At 46.8% G+C, this 19,415-nt stretch overlaps 1 protein-coding gene across 1 annotated transcript in view; it reads right to left on the reverse strand.

Moving 5' to 3' along the window:
* LOC139239047 (cation channel sperm-associated auxiliary subunit gamma-like) overlaps nucleotides 1–19,415 on the reverse strand; it is a 138,525-nt gene that overhangs the window by 55,989 nt on the left and 63,121 nt on the right. The window contains exons 8-11 of the mRNA XM_070867552.1: nucleotides 17,492–17,648; nucleotides 15,887–15,950; nucleotides 15,666–15,764; nucleotides 7,581–7,685 (exon numbers count right to left, since the gene is read on the reverse strand). Coding sequence (XP_070723653.1) covers nucleotides 7,581–7,685; nucleotides 15,666–15,764; nucleotides 15,887–15,950; nucleotides 17,492–17,648 — 425 coding nt within the window. The remainder of the gene's footprint in view (nucleotides 1–7,580; nucleotides 7,686–15,665; nucleotides 15,765–15,886; nucleotides 15,951–17,491; nucleotides 17,649–19,415) is intronic.

Consider the following 19,415-nt stretch of genomic DNA (forward strand, 5'->3'; position numbering starts at 1 on the left):
GTCCAGAGTGACCTTGACTTCACTACATGCCTCGTGTGAATCTGTACTGAGGGGACAGGACTTTACACCAACCCATTTGCAGAGCTTGCCAAGGCTGAAGGAGTATGGGACTAAGGCAACCAAAAATGAAGGCAGAAGAGAAAGAAGGTGCAGCCATTACAGAAAATTGATGGAGCAGCCTAGTCATTGATCTCTCTGATAGCTGCTGAAATACTGGTGGTGCTACATGAGGTGCTTGCAAAGGTGATGGTCCTTTGTGCCATTCATCGGCAGTCTGGAATAGGTTTTAAGTCTAGTTGACCATTACTGTCACCGCATTGGCTAATCCTTTGCTGCTTGGGAAACATTGGCCTCAATATTAAAGGGGAGCCAGGAAGAATGCGGGGAATGTCAAAGAATCCGGCAAGGCCGGGGATGCAGAGGCCCTGCCAATCTTAACAGCAGAGCTTCATTAGAAAATTGTTGAGACGCCTCCCGCCCAGCACCTGGGCAAATGTACAGCCTGGCCAGAGGACATGAGGGAAATTTAGCAGCAAAGGCTCTAGACTGGTGATCAGGATGGGTTGTGAGGCTGGAGATCAGGGCTAGAGGGTGTCTGGAAATCAGGACAGTTTGGGGGATTGGGAGAGAGGCGGCTCTGGAGCAGAGCTCTGGAGCTGGGGTGGCTGAAGGCTTCATTGTGAGGCCTGGGGAAGCACTCCAAGACCACAAGATTCTAAAAGAGCAGTGGACTGAAATTCGGTTGCACCGCATTTGAACCGCAAAGTTTTAAAAGATTGACCATTTAGAGCCCAGCGAGATGGCCTTTAAAATTGTGGGAAATTGGGCCTTTTTCCCTCATAAATGCATTGCGGCGGTTATTAGAGGTGCGAATGGCCTTAGTGGGGCACTGCAGGGGCACTATTACCGGGGCTGCACCCAATTTCATTCACTGCTAATGAGACTGCTGTTCATTCCAGTTCTTAAAGGGGATATCTTTCTCATCATTTTTCAGCTGACTGAGCTGCAAGTAAGGTGTGTGATGACTGCTGCAAGATCTTATGCAAGGGCCAATTGGTTCAGCGACCTGGCATTGGAGATATTGGTGGTGGCAGTCTAGGGAAGGTGGGAGATTCTGTTCCCTTCATCTGGGAGAAGGCAGAGGTGGCTGCGGAGGTGTCGGGCAACAGTCATGGATAGAACTCCTCACAGTGTCACGAAAAATTCAGCGACCTCACTCGAGTGGTCAAGGTAAGTACGTATTTTCACAACTCTTACATACTAGCCTCTAAGCCTCTGTCTGAGCAAACTCTGCAAGCCAGCACTTAACCCAGCAGGCAACCACCAACCATCTGTGCCTACTCACAGTCACAGCCTCATTTCACACCTTGCCTACATTCACAGCTATTTAACCATGGCAGGCATATCTTCCATATATAACTGGACTCTTACTCATACAGCTTCCTTTCTTTTGCAGGCCAAGGTGGCACACAGCAGGATGGAGCAGCAGCAGACTGGAGGATGGGGGCCGGGGGGGATGGGGGGAGGGGAAGCTGAACTGCACCAGCTTTCCGACCTCGAGGAGCTGCCGAGCCCGCTGGGGCCAACAACGGTATCTTTATCCCCTCTTCTCATCCCACTTCCCCATTAAAGCAGAAGGCCTTTTCACTTTCCACCTCCTCATTCTGACTGTCTTCCTTGGTTCATTCCTGCCCCCCTGCCCTCACCTTAATGCAACTCTTGTGCCATTTATGCTTTCAGATAATGAACCAGCAGCCTGCGCTTGAGCCTCCCAACCCAGTCACGATGGAGAAGAGAGGGAGGAAGATCAGGAGGCCGAGGAAGAGCCAAGCACTGCATCACTGCTTTTCTCACCAGCTCAGATACAGGCACTATGGTATCATTAGAGGCTTATTTAGGACACGGGTATGCACTGGGTGAGGCACCGGGCCTAACGGGCTGTAGCAGGGTCAAGGAGAAAGGGAAGCTCAGGAGCCATCTCCCATAAGGGTGAGTTCTGCTGCACAGGACTCAGATGAGGATCTCGATGGGGAGGCGTTTCACACAAAGGATGATGACCGTGCACTCCGACTTGATAAGATACAATGGCAAGGGTACCCCAGAGCCTGATGCAAGTGGTAAGAATGTGGAGGAGTCCTCCTTCCGCATTGTCAACAACTTTGCACATGCCATGGAGCCCATCATTGCCAGTGCACAGACGATGCTGGATGACAGCATTCCTGATCTCACCACGCCATTTCGTCATTATATTTAGTAGGTTGGGGCCATAAAAGGAGCGGCGAGCGGCGGCCATGGGCAGCGTGGAGGCATACTACTTCAGGGAGCAGTGCGAGCTGGTGCAGGAAGGCGACGACAGCGAAGAGTGACGCCATCAAAGAGCAGGTCGGTGATTGGAGCGTGGGCAAGAACAGCAGAAGCGACGAGATTGGGGCGAAGGAGCGGCGAGAGACTGTAGAGGGATATGATCAGGGCCCAGAAGAGGCGTGAGTTTGGGGCCAGAAAGGCGAGGGCCCAGGGGTAGCATGGGTCAGCCCACAATGCGATATGTGTGCGCACTGGGCCCGTGCAGCAGAGCAGGTCTCCAGTTGTCTTGGATAACCCTTGCCACTGGTCCAAAACCTAACTCTGTCAAGCCTGTGTGGTGGCTGGTGTCCAACAGCCACCACACGTTAAAAAAATCCAGGCACAGGCATCTTACACACTTCAAGATATAGTTCGGGACTTGGAATATTAGGTCCTTCATTGAAACACCTGTGAACTCATCCTTTTTTGGCGTGGAAGCAAGTCATCCTCGATACGAGGGACTATGATGATGATGATGTCCATGCCTGTCACCCAGCCAGCCCAGACTACTGCCGCCCAGCCTGAGGTGGTGCAGTCTGTAGCCAGGCCCTCCAGGCCTAGATCTGATCGAGGGCATCCTACAAGGCCATCTGTAGTCACTGGCCCTTGTAAGAATAAAAGTGTTCAATAATGATAAAATTGATTCTGTGTATGTATAAATGTTAAAAAAATGAGATTATACGAAAAGACAGTTTTGAAAGATTCAAAATGGAAACTCACAGACTTCCAGCATGTTCTGTGTGTATATTGTCTTCTGGCTGGACAGAGCTTAAAGATGTGTATTGGAAAAGCATTGACCTAATCAGGGATGGCTGGGCCCTCCAGCAGGCATATGAGTGAGGAGAGCCAATAAGGAACTGCCCAGGAACCAAGGTCCAATTCTGAGGCTTTCGGAGGAACAATGGACTTAAGGAATATAAAAACCCAAAGACAGACTGCTCTATCTCTCCTTCTCTCCTGGGCACATGGCAAAACGCCTGCTCAAAGACCAGCCAAAACTGCAGGCCAGCCAGCCAGAGGAAAGTGATATAAACCATTTTATAAATCATTATTGTAACATTGTACCTGTTGTAACTAGTAACTGACAACTGCTGATAAATGTGCATGTGTGTGTGTTTAATAAACTGTTCTGAATTGTTTTAAAAGAATCGTCTCGCTGTCAATTTAATGCCAGAGATTTCGAAATCTTACACCCTGAAACACAGCAGTCTTCCACCAGCCATGCTGCAGCCACAGGGGAGACACTGCGAAGAAGTTGTAGAATAGGTCATCGAAAAAAGGGCTGTATGGAAATGCACAAAGGTAATAATTAAATACACAGTTCTACAATTTGTTGTTGTTTCATAGTGATTGGAAGGTTTGCTGTTGTCACTCATTTCAGTGTTGGGGCAAAACGGAAGGGCAAATTGACATGATGGGGAAATCCACAGAAACCGGGAAGTGGGATAGGAATCAGTGGCAATGAGCTCTTATGAGACGGTCGTGGACCTCCCTTGCAAGATCAGGATGGACTCGCTGCCTCCTCCGTCGCGGCTGTTGCTGCTCCTCCTCATCCTCCTGCTGTTGATTCTCCTCCTGGTCCTCCCTCTGAGGTGGTACGGCTATGCCTGGTGACAATGGCTGTTGTCCTCATGATGGTCAGGTTGTGCAGCATGCAGCAGACAATAGTGAACAGGGACACCTGCTCAATCAAGTACTGCAGGACTTCTCCGGAGTGGTCAATGCAGCGGAACCGTTGCTTTAGCACTCCAAAGGTCTGCTCAATAATGTCCTAGCAGTGGCATAGCTCCGATTGTACGAGTGCTGGGCAGGAGTGTTGGGGTTTATGAAGGGGAGTCATGAGCCAGGTGGAGAGCGGATAGATCTTGTCTCCGAGTATCCAGCCGCAAGCTTCATTTGGGGGCTGGAACAGAGCTGGCACAGGATGAAGGCTTCATGGCTGTTGCCAAGAGAGCGGGCATTGATGGTCATTATTCTGCGTGTGTGGTCGCACACCAACTGTACATCCAGTGAGTGGTAGCGTTTGCGGTTATGGAAGATCTCTGGGTTGTGCTGCGATGCCCTCAAAGCAATGTGGGTGCAGTCAATGGCGCCCTGCCCCACGGGGGAAGCCTGCTATCCTGGCAAAGCCACATGCACGTTTGTGCTGCTTCTCTGCTCATGGGGAAGGAGATGTAGTCCCTCCTCCTTCTGTACAGAGCATCCGTGACCTCACGGGTGGAGCAATGGACGGCAAACTGGGAGATGTTGGAGATGTCTCCTGTTGCTCCATGGAAAGATCCATTGGCATAGAAATTGAGAGCGATTGTGACCGTGACTTCCACTGAGAGAGCCGTCCTCACTTTAGTGTGAGGTTCGAGGTCTCATTGCAGCAGATGGCAGAGCTCTGTGACCACATCCTTCCTGAAACACAGCCTTCATACACACTGCTCCTCAGTGAAATTGCTGTAGGAGAACTGTTGACGGAATACCCTGGGAGAGCAAGGCCTTCTGTTGCCACCCCTGTAGTGACTTCTTCCTCTGACAATATCTTGATGAGGTTCTCCCTGTGGTGCTGGATGTGGTTCTCTGTGACTCTCCCTGTGGCGTGCTCCATGGGCCTCTCAATGGGCCTCTCCCTGTGGGGTCCCCTCTCTTAGTCATAGCCTTTCTCTTTCTCTCTCTCGATGCCTTTCCCTCTGCAATTGGCAGCACCATTGCCTTCGGCGAAGTATCCTCTAACGGTGAAGTTGGAGCAAGAGGTCGACTGCCAGCACAGACCCCATGAAGCGACAGAAATGGTATAACATCGAAAGTGCCGTGAGTGATACAGGGGAAAAGGTAGGAGGCAGAACAATGGTTGAGCCAAAAAAATCGCTGCTATCGGTCCACCAGCCACACTGACTAACTGTCGCAAACCAGAAATAAGTAATGGCCGACAAAAGAGACTTTGCAAGATGGCGCCTTTAAATAGCGCTGGCGCATCCGGTTTCTGACTGCAACTCGTCAGCTCAAACAGTCGTTCTCATCGCCAGGCGCTAAGGTAGGTTGTGCGGAACAATTTCACTTCTGGGACGGTAAAGGGGCGATGTGCACGGCGATGACGTTATCATCGCGGCATGCTGCCGGGCGGGGCGTTTGCGCCAGATGCGGGGTGTTACCTCGTAGCGTCTCCACAAAACCACTACCCAATTCCGCACTGGGCGATTTTCTCGCTGTGCCTGGGCGAAATCTATTTTGCGCCTTGTTAGCGCCTCCTGGATGTATTAACAGCCATCACTAAAAGATGCAATTTCGGCCCCCAGATATTTAGCATTTACCTTGGGGGAGTTGGCAGCTCCTGCCGTGGATCACCAGGCAGCTGAAACCTCAGGTTTCTCCCTCACTTCTAGTTAAATTTAAGTTGCGGCATCGATGTCATCAGACCTTGACCTTGGAATGTTAATTAGACCCCTGCCTGCCTTTTGCAGGTGTCTCAATGACCAGAATCTTGTATGTTAAAATTTAAAGGGACAGGAATGGAGTTCAGTTTCTTTATACCGCTAGTTTAACGACCCCCCGACCCTCTTCTGCCCGTGTGGCCGGGGAGGGTGAAAATCTGAGCAATGCATCTGCCCCTCTGCTGAACCAAACCTTTAGAAGACAATTCCCCAAGTGTCAAGTCCAAGGCCTGCAGAAATGATTTGTGATATACTGGCAGTGATACAAATCAAGCTATACTGGCTCTTGACTGCCTGGCATATCTTCTTTCATACAATGCCACTGAAAGTAAGACAAGGTAGCTTCCAACACTATGGTTTGTCAGGCAGTCACATAGCTTAGTGATGCCTTTGGTCTGCTGTACCCGCTTCCTTTGAGAAGAGGAGTTTTCATCAGCTCTAATCATCTATCAAAGCAAAGTCTGGCCGTCTCTGTCTACAATTGCAGATGTGCAGATAATGGACAAATAGACCTCTCATACTCTGGCAGCCTGATTTGCCTGGCATCCCTCTATAGGTCTTCCTCTTCTTCCAAACACAGATGATAGGGGAATTTTCATTTGTGCAGTAATGATGCTGAGCCCCAAACAATTTAAACCATTATCACAAAGGCTCATGAGATTTTAAGTTCCAACAGAAAAAACAAAAATTAAGTAAAATTGAATCAGAACTGACTGGAATATCCTGACCTTAATACTGCTTTTTTCTGTCCATGACCTCTAGTATACTTACCAGTGCCTTGCAATTCTGGGTATTTAAAATTTGTCAGGCAACAAAAATGGGCAAGGTTCTGGGGACTCCTTCTCATTTCCCACTTCTGGTTGCCTGAACACCACTTGAAAATTGGACAGTATTCAGAGGCAAATTCTGTCTATATAGAACAATGTGGTTAAGAAGGCATATGGATTACTTGCCTTCATTAGTCGAGGCATGGAATACAAGAGCAAGGGTGCTATGCTTGAACTATATAAAACACTGGTTAAGCCGTAGCTGGAATACGGTGTGCAGTTCTGGTCACCACATTACAGGAAAGATGTGATTGCACTGCAAAGGGTGGAGACCAGATCTACAAGAATGTTGTCTGGACTGGAGAATGTTGGACTATGAGGAAAGATTGGAGATGCTGGGTCTGTTTTCTTTGGAACAGAGGAGGCTGAGAGGAGACCTGATTGAGGTGTATAAAATTATGCGGGGCCTGGATAGAGTGGATAGGAAGGACCAGTTTCCTTTGGCAGAGGGGTCAATAACCATGGGGCATAGATTTAAAGAGGTTTAGAGGGGATTTGAGGGAAAATTTCTTCACCCAGAGGGTGGTGGGGCTCTGGAACTCACTGCCTGAAAGGGTGGTAGAGGCAGAAAGCCTCACCACATTTAAAAAATATTTGGATGTGCACTTAAAGTGCCGTAATCTACAGGGCTATAGACCAAGAGCTGGAAAGTGGGATTAGGCTGGATAGCTCTTTGTCGGCCAGTGCAGACACGATGGGCTGAAATAGCCTCCTTCTGTGCCGTAAATTTCTATGATTCTAAGCATTTCCCCACCTAGAATATCTTCCAGGAAATTCTACAGCTCTTTGCTTTCTGCTTAGATGGCTTCATTTTATTTAGTATTGTCTCGGTGTAGTCATTTGGTTATGATACTGATTAACCTCTAATGTGCTTTATTTTAACTGACAATCATAAGCCATATGAAAGAGGAAAATAGTAAATCTGTAAAATATTGGAGAATGTTGATACTATACCAGTTGATGATGTTCTGTGCAGGGTATCTGTACTTACTGAATTCCAACTGTATCACCACTGAAAATGCGGTGGCCATCTGCTGTAACAAGTAAATTCTTCGGATCATTTCCTGAAAGGCACCAGATTGCCGCATATTTATTACTGTCAAAAAACACAAGCAACTACCATTTAGTCTTGCACTTTCATCATTCAAAATAACAACATTCTGATAGACTTCATGACAAAGTTTCACTTGGCAGGAGAGTGGTTGAAGAATTACTTTTAGTTGTGCAATACTGCGGACTCTAAATGTTGCATATATTATACCTAAAGGGAATGAAAAAACAACTAGACATTAGGGGTGAGAAATTGGGCTACTTTGAACCTCCAATTAGTGCCCCCAGAGAGCGCAAATGGGTTTGCGACCGGGCGCGGTGAAAAATGCACCGCCCATTAAATTCAGCACAATTCCCCAGAACAAAAATTGGCCCTCAAACCCGGTTTAGCCCTGGGCACAGACGACAGCTTCAGTAGTCGGATTTCAGTCAGATGTCAGCCAGTGATCAGGAAGACAAATGGAATGTTGGCCTTTATTGCAAGGGAGATAGAGTTTAAAAGCAGAGCCGTCCTGCTACAACTGTACAGGATATTGGTAAGGCCACACCTAGAGTACTGCGTACAGTTTTGATCTCTGTATTTAAGGAAGGATATATACATTGGAGGCTATTCAGAGAAGGTTAACCAGGTTGATTCTGGAGATGAGGGAGTGGACTTATAAGGATAGGTTGAGTAGGTTGGGCCTATACACATTGGAGTTCAGAAGAATGAGAGGTGATCTTATTGAAACATATAAAAGATAATGAGGGCGCTCGACAAGGTGGATGCATAGAGAATATTTCCATTCATAGGGGAAACTAAAACTAGGGGACATAGGGCCCAATTTTCCCCAACCCTTTTTTTTGGTGCACTTATCTTAAATGCGCCGACTTTGCACGCTGGCAACGGCACTGAAAAAAAGGGGCCCCATCCTGCCTGCTCTGCCGAGTCTCCGGTGTCCCAGCGTGACGTAGCTAGTGCAGTGGGGGGCGGAGCAACAGCCCAGCGCAGAAAGCACTGCTGGCAGCTGCGCGTATGTGCAATGAAGTCTGCGCGCATGCTCCTGCCCTCCCAGTGTGTCCTGCGGGCTGTGAGCAGGACCCGATGCTCACAGCCCCAATCCCCGGCCGAAGGGATGCCCCGGTCTTCGCCGCACCCTATCCCCGGCCGAGTGGCCTCCCGCACCGGCCGGCTGGCCCGCTGACTTCCCGGGCCAAGGTAGAACTTCAGTTTTATTTTTTTATTTATTGATGGTTGTGCTTGAGCGTTTTGATTGGGAGCGGGGGCACGGGTGGAGAGGAGGAGAGTTTTGCAGTGGGGAGTGGAGAAAGAGTGTTTTGATGGTGGTGGGGGGGAGAAAGAGTGTTTTGATGGGGTGGGGGGAACTTTAAAAAAACAACTTGATTCTGGCATAAAGGTAGGACTTCTATTTTTTATTTGTTATTAATTGATTGCTTATTACTTTTTGTTTTGTGGTTTGTTTAGTGCTTTGTAAGTCTTGGTGCAGATCCTCAGCTTCCTTCTACTTTTTATTTGTTAGTGAATGCTTATTTTTGTGCTTTGTTTAGTGCTTTGTAAGTCTTGGTGCTTTAAATGTACTAACCTGTGCCGAATTCTTACTGCCCACAATGTTTTTCAGAGCTGGCCACATACGCTGACCTAAGTTGATTTGGAGTAAGTTTTAGCTGGCCAAAGTGGCATAAATGGCCAAAACTGGTGTAAGTATCTGGGAACGCCCCCTTTTGAAAAAAAAACTAAAAAAAATCATACCTAACTGACTTACTCTGGAGCAAATTTTGGGGGGAAAATGGCATTTCTTAACTTACGTCAGAAAAAACAACTTATTCTAAAAAAATTGATGCAAGTCATTGCCAAAATTGGGCCCAAATTTGTCTCAGAATAAGGGGCCGCCCATTTAAAACTGAGATGAGGCGAAATCTCTTCTCTCAGAGGGTTGTAAATCTATGGAATTCTCTGCCTCAGAGAGCTGTGGAGTCTGTGTCATTTAATATATTTAAGGCAGAAAAAGACAGTTTTGAATGATAAGGGAGTAAAGGGTTATGGGGAGCAGGCAGGGAAGTCCATGATCAGATCAGCCGTGATCTTATTGAATGGCGGAGAAGGCTCGAGGCCTACTCCTGCTCCTATTTCTTATGTTCTTATGCCGGCTGGAGCAGCGCTATTTAAAGGTACCAGCATCTGGTGAAGTTTTAGTCAGCCAATAATGTTTCCTTCTTCGTTTCAAATAGGCAGACAGGCCTTTTGACTGTTTTGATCGATTTGTAGTTGAAAGAGTGTCATGGCTCTTAAAGATTCATGACTTTCATTGAGGGAAGATTCGAAAGTCTAACATTATATTGTTTCATGGTGGCTGTGCTGGCACAGGACCTCGTGCTCCAGTGTCACATTCCGAGGCAACTGAGGCACAGAGAAAGACAGCAAAATGTGGCCAGAGGGAGGAAGCCCAACAGGGCTCTCAACAGGAAGCATTACCCTCCCAGGCAGCAGTTCTCCTATATCAATTTTATTGAGGAACAGTATGTTCGAAGGCTGCGCATCAGCATGGACGTGGTCAGAGAGCTCTACACCTCCTGCTACCAGACCTTGAGCCTCAGACCAGGGCGAGGACAGCTCTCTCAGTGGCGGTCAAGGTCACCATCGTGCTCAATTTCTACGCCAGTGGATCTTTCGAGTGTGCAACAGGAGACATCTCCAGCATCTCCCAGTTTGCCATCCATTGCTGCACCACAAGGTCACAGATGCTCTACAGAAGGTCTACATTTTCTTCCCCATCACCAGACAGAAAGAGCACGAGCGTACATGTGACTTTGCCAGGATAGCGGGCTTCCCCATGGTGCAGGGCACCATTGAATGCACCCACATCACTTTGCAGGCACCACATAACAATCCTGAGGTATTCCATAACCGCAAAATTACCACTCACCCAATGTGCAATTGTTGTGCGATTACACACTGTAAGGGGGTGGTCCCGGGGGTCAGATTCACCTCTGACCAACTTGAGCGGTTCGAATCGCTCCCACTCCCTTGGGTTCTAGACTCTGGATTTATTTGGGGGATGTGATAAAGTGCAAAGAACAACTGGTTTGGTGCAAAAGGACTTTGATTTTATTGCAGTCGAGAAAATACAATGTCAAACTTATAATCACTCGAATAAAGAACAATACATTACACATTCAAAGGGGGTTACAGTAAAAATTACACCTCCCACCTCCCAATACCTAATTCTAGAGCTAGATTGGACTCCAGGACAGGCAGGGACTATGCTTACCAATCCTTTCTGGTCAGTTAGCGGTAGTTCACGATTTCGGGGTTCATGGAATTCTGTAGGTTCTGCTTGCCATACCCCAGACGTTGGCGAAGACTTCTTACTGCGCAATCTTCAGTTGGGTTGAGTCCGCTGATGCGGTAAGGCGCGTTTTGGATCTATGGGGTAAGTACCCGGTTTTCTTCATTAGAAATAGGTTCAAAGTCTCTTTAGGTAATGTTTTCACCTGTTGGTAGTCAGGCCTTAGATTGAGGAGTGGAAACTTTCGATTCTTCGGTTTCTTCCTGTTGGAGTTTTGTTTCGAGTTTGGTCGATCGCGGTGGTTTTTCGTTGGGACCACGTTGGCTGTGGTTGGTTGCTGCCGCAATGGTGATGTTCTTTCTTCCTTCAGAACTTCAGGACTTCGAGCCTGGAGAAGTTAGTTTACAACTGTCGCGTTGGTTTCGCTCCCTGTCTTGATGGCATAGTCGTTGTATAGCACAAGCAATATGGCATACCCTCTGTTAAAACAGGGGGCCAGTTATACGATTTGAGTTGTTCTAATCTTCGCGCCAAACCAGCTCAGAGTTCTTTGTTTAAATTTAGCGGGCTTGACTTTTCTTTGTAATATTTTGGCGGGCTTGTTAAAAGTTAATATGTCCTGAGTGGGTTGCATTTCTAAATCTATTTCCTGATGGAAATATTAGCTTGCTAATCGCAATGTTCTTTTGTGCTTGGTTTTTCGCATACAGGCTGTAGTGGGCCCTTTGTTCTTATTCATGTTGAAGATGGCTTTTCTCAGTTTGGTTTGATGGCTGGCCATCTCTGAATTATTGTTGTAATGTAAATGTCTCTTGTGGAGAAGGGTTTTCGAATGTCCATTCCTCCAGACAAGTTAACTTAGTCCCAACACCCAGACAATTCTAGTAATCAAGTGGGCTTCTTTTGTTCCCTAGGCGCGCCCACAGGCTTGAATTTGTCTTGTAAAAGTCCAAAATTCTATTAAAGTTCGTAGTTTCTTCCATATGCACTTTAGGATTTCAAACTTTTTGGTAGATAGTCCCAAATTAAATTTCCTTTCGAATGAGCCCAAACACTGAGGGGTGTTCTCATGAATTTTGCATCCTACAACACGACGAATCTTCACTGTCAATGCCCGCTATCCTGACAGTAACCACGATGCATTCATCCTGCGTCAGACCAGTGTGCCAGCTCTCTTCCAGCCACCACATCAAGCTCATTGCTGGCTGCTTGTAAATAATGGTTATCCGATCTCCAACTGTCTCATGACTTCCTTCCCAACCCCAACATCATGCACAGCACTCATATAATGAGAGCCATGCAGCCACCAGGAATATCATTGAGCAGACCATCAGAGTGCTCAAGTAGTGGTTCCGTTGCCTTGACCGCTCTGGAGGAGCTTTCCAGTACTCTGCTGGGTGGGTGTCCCTTTTGGTCGTCATCATGAGGGCGCAGCCACTGTCACTAGGCATAGCTCCACCACCTCAGGGGGAGGAGGAGGACGAGGAGGAGGAACAGGAACAGCAGCTGCACGACGAAGGAGGCACGCACTCAATCGACCTTTTCCAAGGGTCTTCCATGAGCTCCTCATCAGACTTCGGTTCCAATGAATTCCACGCCAATTCCCGGTTGGTCTGCACGTCCCCATTATTACATCAATTTCTCATTCCAGAGCCCCAAAACTGAAACCAGCGACAACACCAAATATGCAACTTTCCAATTACATTTTTATCAGAAAACATTAACCACATATTTATATATACACAACAATTACGTTTACTATTCACCCTTGTGCAAAACCTTATATCCCCTCTTAACACTGCCTTTACCTATTTTACTACTCCAACGTAGTGTCTCCCTAGTGGCTGCAGCACAGATGGTGGAAAGCTGCTGAGTGTCAGAGCCAGAGACTACAGATGGCCTTGCAGGACTCCCTCATCCAGCTCTGGGCCTGGAAGGCCCGGCTGTAGACTGCACCACCTCAGGCTGGGCAGCGACAGTCTGGATGACAGGCAGTGACAAATACATTGGCGGAGTGGATGTGCTGGGCTCAGGAATGCAGTCATCCTGAGAGAGGACAGCAGGTTCCTGCTCCACTGACCCACTGCCAGCACTCCAGGGCAGCACCTCAGCATTCCTACCAATCTTCTGGAGCACAGATTGATGGCCTGCTGTGACACCGTGAGACACCCAATTGACTTTGATGAACCCAGCGACGATGGTTGCAGTGTGAGCTTGCATGGCATCCAGCTGAGACTAGACAAGAACAGTCTGAGCTTCGATGCCAGCAACCATTCTCTGCATTACAGCACTAAGTTGATAAGTTGCTTCGGACTGTGCTGCAATGGAAGCTGCCACATCGCCCATGACACACGTCATGAGGTCCGGGTCCCCACGGTCTCTCTGGGAGTCCACCATCGTCTGCAGACTGGAAATGATGGGCTCCATAGTCTGCACAGAGCTTTGTGCAATGTTGGAGGCGGACTCCTCCATGCTCCTTACCGGTGCTGAAAGGTTTTGGGCACCCTTGCCATGCACATATCATCTCAGAGTGCATGGCCATCAGCCTTGTTGTGAACACCTCATGAGTCCTGTGCATGTGAACTCTCCCTCTGGGGAGCTGGCCCCCGAGCTACCCTTTTCCCTTGGCCTTTCTGCAGCCCACTCATCTCTGGTGCATCACCCAGTGCAGACCCCTTTGCTAAGCTTGCCTCCAACCAATGCGTAGTGCCAGTTTCTGAGATGATGCCTATGGGTGACAGATGCACTGACTCGGTGCTTGGGTCCTCCTCCTCTTCTCCTTCGTCACTCTCATTGTGGGGCTCAGGCAAAGGCTGGTCATCTGAAAGCATAAAGGCATAAGACTCACATCAAGGTGAGGACAGTGGGGGGGGGGGGCAGGAATGGAGCAGGGAATGCAGACAGTATCAGGAGCTGGAAAGTGATAAAGCCTTCTGGTGTGAAGGGGAAATGGGATGAGAAAATGAGAGGGTATGAAGATACTGTTGTTGCCCCCAGTGGGATTGACGTCGCTGATGGCCACGGTGTCCACCACTTGCTGCCCAATGAGCCGCAACACTTGCTCCTCCAGGTCTGAGAGCTTCAGGAGCTGAGATTCACCCCTGCCTGTCCTCCGCTGCTCACTCTTATTGTGTGCAATCTAGGCCTGCAAAAGAAAGGTATGTGTGTGAGTCAGGGTCCACCTATGTGTCTGAGAGATATGCCTGCCATCGTTGAATAGCTGTGAATGTAGGCAAGGCGTGAGATGAGGATGTGAGTTTGAGTAGTTGCAGATGTTTGGTGGGGAGTGATGCTTTGCACAGTGTGCACGGACAGAGGTTCAGATGCTGGTATGTAGAACCTGTTGAAGCATGTACTCACCTTGACCACCCGACCGATGTCATTGAACTTTTTACGACTGCGTTCGACAGCACTACTGGCCGAGACCTCCTGTGCCACTTTCCTTCACATTGCCCTGAAAACCTGGGGAAATGGTTTTCTTCATTTGTTCCACTGCCTCCACCAATGCGGCATCATTGAACCGACGAGCTCTCTCCCTTCGATTTGGATTGGGAGCAGCCATAGCCATGAGGTCTTTCAGTTGGTCCCAGGTCAACTTCAGTTGACCTGGTGAAAATGAGTAGCTGCAGATTGATAGAACCTCACCTTTAAGAGCTGGAATGAGACAGTGTGAAGGATTGATGGATGATTGCTGAATGCAAGTCACCTGAAATTCGGTAGTGCTCTGGTGGTAGCCCCCCTGTAGCGCCCCATTGAGGTAATTAGCACTTAATTTATGCCTCCTTCCTTCCTGGGGGGCTAAAGCCCAATTTAAAACTTCAGAATCCTTTGGATTTGGTGCTAAATTTTCAAAATTTAACAAGTTAGCGTCCCAAATGGAGTTCTACCAAATTTCTCCCCCTAGAAACTCCCATGGCTATGAAGTGTGTAATAGTAAAATATTGGAGATTGTTGGGACTATATCGGCTGATGATGTTATGCTCAGTATTTATTAAATTCCAAAGGTATCATCACTGAAAATGCGGTAGCCAGCTTCTGTGGAAATTATATTGTCTGGGTCGCCTGCACAAATCCTGGGAGTCATCATTGACGAGACACTTAGCTGGGCCAGCCATATAATTACTGTGGCTACAAAAGCAGGTCAGAGGCTGGATATTCTACAGCGAGTGACTCACCTCCTGACTCCCTAAAACCTTTCCACCATCTACAAGGCATAAGTCAAGTGTGTGATGTAATACTTTCCATTTTCCTGAATGAATGCAGCTCCAACAACACTCAAGAAGCTCTACACTATCCAGGATAAAGTAACCCATTTGATTGGCACCCCATCCATCACCTTAAAAATTCACTCTCTCCACCATGTCTCCACTGTGTACAATCTACAAGATGCAGTGTATGAACTCGCTGAGATTTCTTCGACTGCCCCACCCAAACCCGCAAGCTCTACCACCTAGAAGGACAAAGACAACAGGCGCATGGGAACACCACAACCTGAAAGTTCCCTTCCAAGTCACACACCATCCTGACATGGAAATATATTGCTGTTCCTTCATCGCTGTGAGTCAAAATCCTAGAATTCCCTAACTTTCAGCACAGTGGGAGCACCTTCACCTCAAGGACTACAGCGCTTCAAGGAGGCGGCTCACCACCACCTTCTCAAGGTCAATTAGGTATATGCAATAAATGCTACCCTTACCAGCAATGCCCACATCCCATGAATGAATAATAAAAATAAGTACCTGTAGTTCAATGAGTTATACAACAGAACCTCTTCATTTGTGAAGTATTTGATATTTTCTGTTATGTATGGACCACCTCCAATTACTTTAAATGTATACCTAGGAAATTAAACCACAGATAGGTTATTCATGAAGACTAACAAAGGCAACCTTTTTAGAATGTGCTTTTGTGCATAAAGTGAGGGATGTTATTTCACAGTTTATTTGTTTTTTTCACTTACTTGCCCTTAAATTGCTCGGATTGTCCGGTCACCATGTCTTGAATCAAGAAAAAGGGGTAAAATGCTGCAAAAAAAAACAAATCTGTGTCTAACAAATATCTAGAACAAATAAAACTTTTTAAGGTTCATGGAATTTATAATATACATGTGGTAGTCCTATGGCACTGCTCATGGTAAATCAAATAATGGCCGGGATTTTCCGGGGCCTATGACCGCGTTTGCGAACCGCATACGCCCTTGGGATATGTGGGCCTCTAAGCATTCCTAAGCGTAGAGGCCCAGGGGTGCAAGTCTCCGTGGATCCAGGACCATTAGGTAGGTACGTAGTCTTATTGAGGTTCGGAGGTATCCGCCCATGGGAAGCCTCCAACCGCACATTCAGGACCAATCTCTATTTTAGAAGAACATACTATGTGATCATTCAAAATCTAAAGTGAAACTCTTCTTTTCAGGTCACAAAGCCTAATTGTTCTTCAGTAAATACTGTATGGGCTGGGATAAAATCAGGGCTTAAATGCTTTTGAACAAACAGAAAAATGGTTCTAAAATTTAAACGGAAAACACAATTAAAACTTGAAAAAACTTGAACCAGAAAGCTTCCAATCTATTTTACAACAGAACGGTATGCTGAATTGTTAACTGCCTTACAGTAATGTGAAACAACAAAGGTTTGTTGTCAGCAGCAAGATAAAATGAACAAAGAGTATTGATCTCAGTGCTATATAGCTGAGTAGAAGCAGGCAACTCACTACTAGGGCAGGAAACTTCTTAAAACAGGAATTTCTTAGAGGGAAGTTACACAAGCAATCCCCTCTTTGCCCTCATGAATAACGATACACTGGGACGAAAATTGCCCCTTTCTATAAGAGCCGTGGCTGCTGAAAGCGGCGGCGATGGGTCAGTAAGCACTCACCGCTTGGTCGGCGAAGAAGGGCCGCCATTTTGTAAACTGTCCTTGTGGTGACCCCACCAGTCGCTGCCACTGACAGATTTTCCGGTCGGGAACCTTCTTGGAGCTGGGGGGTGCGTCCGCCCTTAAAGGGGAGAGTGCACTGTCGCGGCCGCTGTTTTATTTTAATTGTTGGCCAAAGGGTTCGGCCGGGCCACCAACAGGCAGCCCAGCACCTACACTTGGATTCCAGGCCACTGGTCCGGCCAAAACTTTCCTTGGTGGCCCAGTGTTTGCCACTAAAGTGGCTGCAGAGTTTGCAGCGCCCTACCCTTTAACAGAAGGGGAAGGACGTTATGATGCGTCAGCGAGGCGCTGATGACACTGAGCGATGGCCACTCCGACGTGTACTTCCGTCTTGATGATGAGGCCACTTCTGCCTTGCTGCAAAGAAAACCAAAAACCCGAATTGTCTGCCCCATGCATTGGGGCGGATGGAATCCTTCAAGATTGGTAGGTGTGTCCCATTTCGGACGGAGGCCAATTTCGGCCCCACTATTTATATGTGGAGAATGGACAAACAAGGAAATTTCTCTACATAGTTTGAAAGGTATTTGGCATTGTGAAGCATTTTGAGATATTTTGGCTAAATGCTAAGCTATTTTATAAACATATTTCTTTCAGAGTATGGTTTTGTCGAAATGGAATGTACTTACGGATTTCATAATAGAAGCATGGAATTTCTATGTCGGGCTCGAGACAGTCAAAATATATGTCATTTTTCTCGATGCTGTATTTAAGAGTGTAGGAAATGTCAAAAGCAAGTTTGTTACCAGGTGGACAGCCTACATAGACTTTCAACAGTGTTTCACCCTGCAAAGTAGAAAGAACTCACTCACAATAGTTTCTTTTTATATACACTGTGCGAATTGGAAATAAACCAACTACATAGTAAAAATGGTAAATGATCTTCAGATGCTCATGGAACTACATAAGTTTTTTTTAATTCATTCATGTTAAAGAAAAAGGGTGGGAATAATAATTCTAGAGCCCCCTTGATGTCTAGGGGCTTACACGGGACGATAAAGAAAAAAAGGTATGCTTATGTCACAATGGCTAAATACTGTAGAATCTTTAGAGGAATATAGAGAGTTAAGAGGCAAAATTAATAAGGATATTAGGAATGCTAAGAGAGAGCACGAAAAATTCTTGACCAGTAAAATTAAGGAAAACCCTAAGATGTTCTATAAATATATTAAGAGTAAGAGGGTAACTAAAGAAAGGGTAGGGCCTATTAGAGACCACGAGGGTAATCCTTGTGTGGAGGCAGAAGATATTGGTAAGGTTCTTAATGAATACTTTGCATCTGTTTTCACAAAGGAAAGAGGTAATGCAGATATTGCTATCGAAGAAGAGTGTGATAGTCTGGATGAAATAAATATAATTAGAGAGGAAGTATTAAGGGGTTTAGCAGCTTTGAAAGTAGATAAGTCCCCAGGCCTGGATGAAATGCATCCCAGGCTGTTGAGCGAAGTAAAAGAGGAAATAGCAGAGGCCTTGATCATCATTTTCCAGTCCTCTTTGGATTTGGGCATGGTGCTGGAGGATTGAAGGACTGCTAATGTAGTACCCTTGTTTAAGAAGGGAGAAAGGGATAGGCCGAGTAAGTACAGGCCTGTCAGCCTAACCTCAGTGGTGGGAAAATTATTGGAAAAATTCCTGAAAGACAGGATAAATCTACATTTGGAAAGGCAAGGATTAATTAGGGACAGTCAGCATGAATTTGTTAAGGGAAGATCGTGTTTGACTAATCTGATTGAACCTTTTGAGGAGGTAACTAGGAGGGTCGATGAGTGTAGTGTGTACGATGTAGTGTATATGGACTTTAGCAAAGCTTTCGATAAGGTCCCACATGGTAGACTGGTCACGAAGGTGGGACCTTATCAAAAGGCAAAGGGCAAAGTGGCAAGTTGGATCCAAAACTGGCTTAGTGGTAGAAAGCAAAGGGTAATGGTTGATGAATGTTTTTGTGACTGAAAGGATGTTTCCAGTGGGGTTCCACAGGGCTCAGTACTGGGTCCCTTGCTTTTTGTGGCATACCCCTGTATATCAACGCTTTAGATTTGAAAATAGGGAGTATGATTAAGAAGTTTGCAGACGACACTAAAATTGGCTGTGTGGTTGGTAATGAAGAGGAAAGTCATAGACTGTAGGAGGATATCAATCTCCTGGTCAGGTGGGCAGAGCAGTGGCAAATGGAATTTAATTCAGAGAAGTGTGAGGTGATGCACTTTGGGAGGGCTAATAAGGAAAGGGTATACACATTAAGCGGTAGGCCACTTAATAGTGTAGATGAACAAAGGGACCTTGGAGTGCTTGCCCACAGATCCCTGAAAGTAGCAGGCCAGGTGGATAAGGTGGTTAAGAAGGCATATGGAACGCTTGCCTTTATTGGCCGAGGCATAGAATATAAGAGCAAGGAGGTTATGATTAAATTATATAATACTTTGGTTAGGCCACAGCTGGAGTACTGCATGCGTATTATAGGAGGGACGTGATTGCACTTGAGAGGGTACTAGGATGCTGCCTGGAATGGAGAATCTTAGTTTTAAGGACAGATTGGATAGGCTGGGTTTGTTC

This window comes from Pristiophorus japonicus, chromosome 26 (assembly GCF_044704955.1).
Source record: "Pristiophorus japonicus isolate sPriJap1 chromosome 26, sPriJap1.hap1, whole genome shotgun sequence".
Classification (NCBI taxonomy): domain Eukaryota; kingdom Metazoa; phylum Chordata; class Chondrichthyes; family Pristiophoridae; genus Pristiophorus; species Pristiophorus japonicus.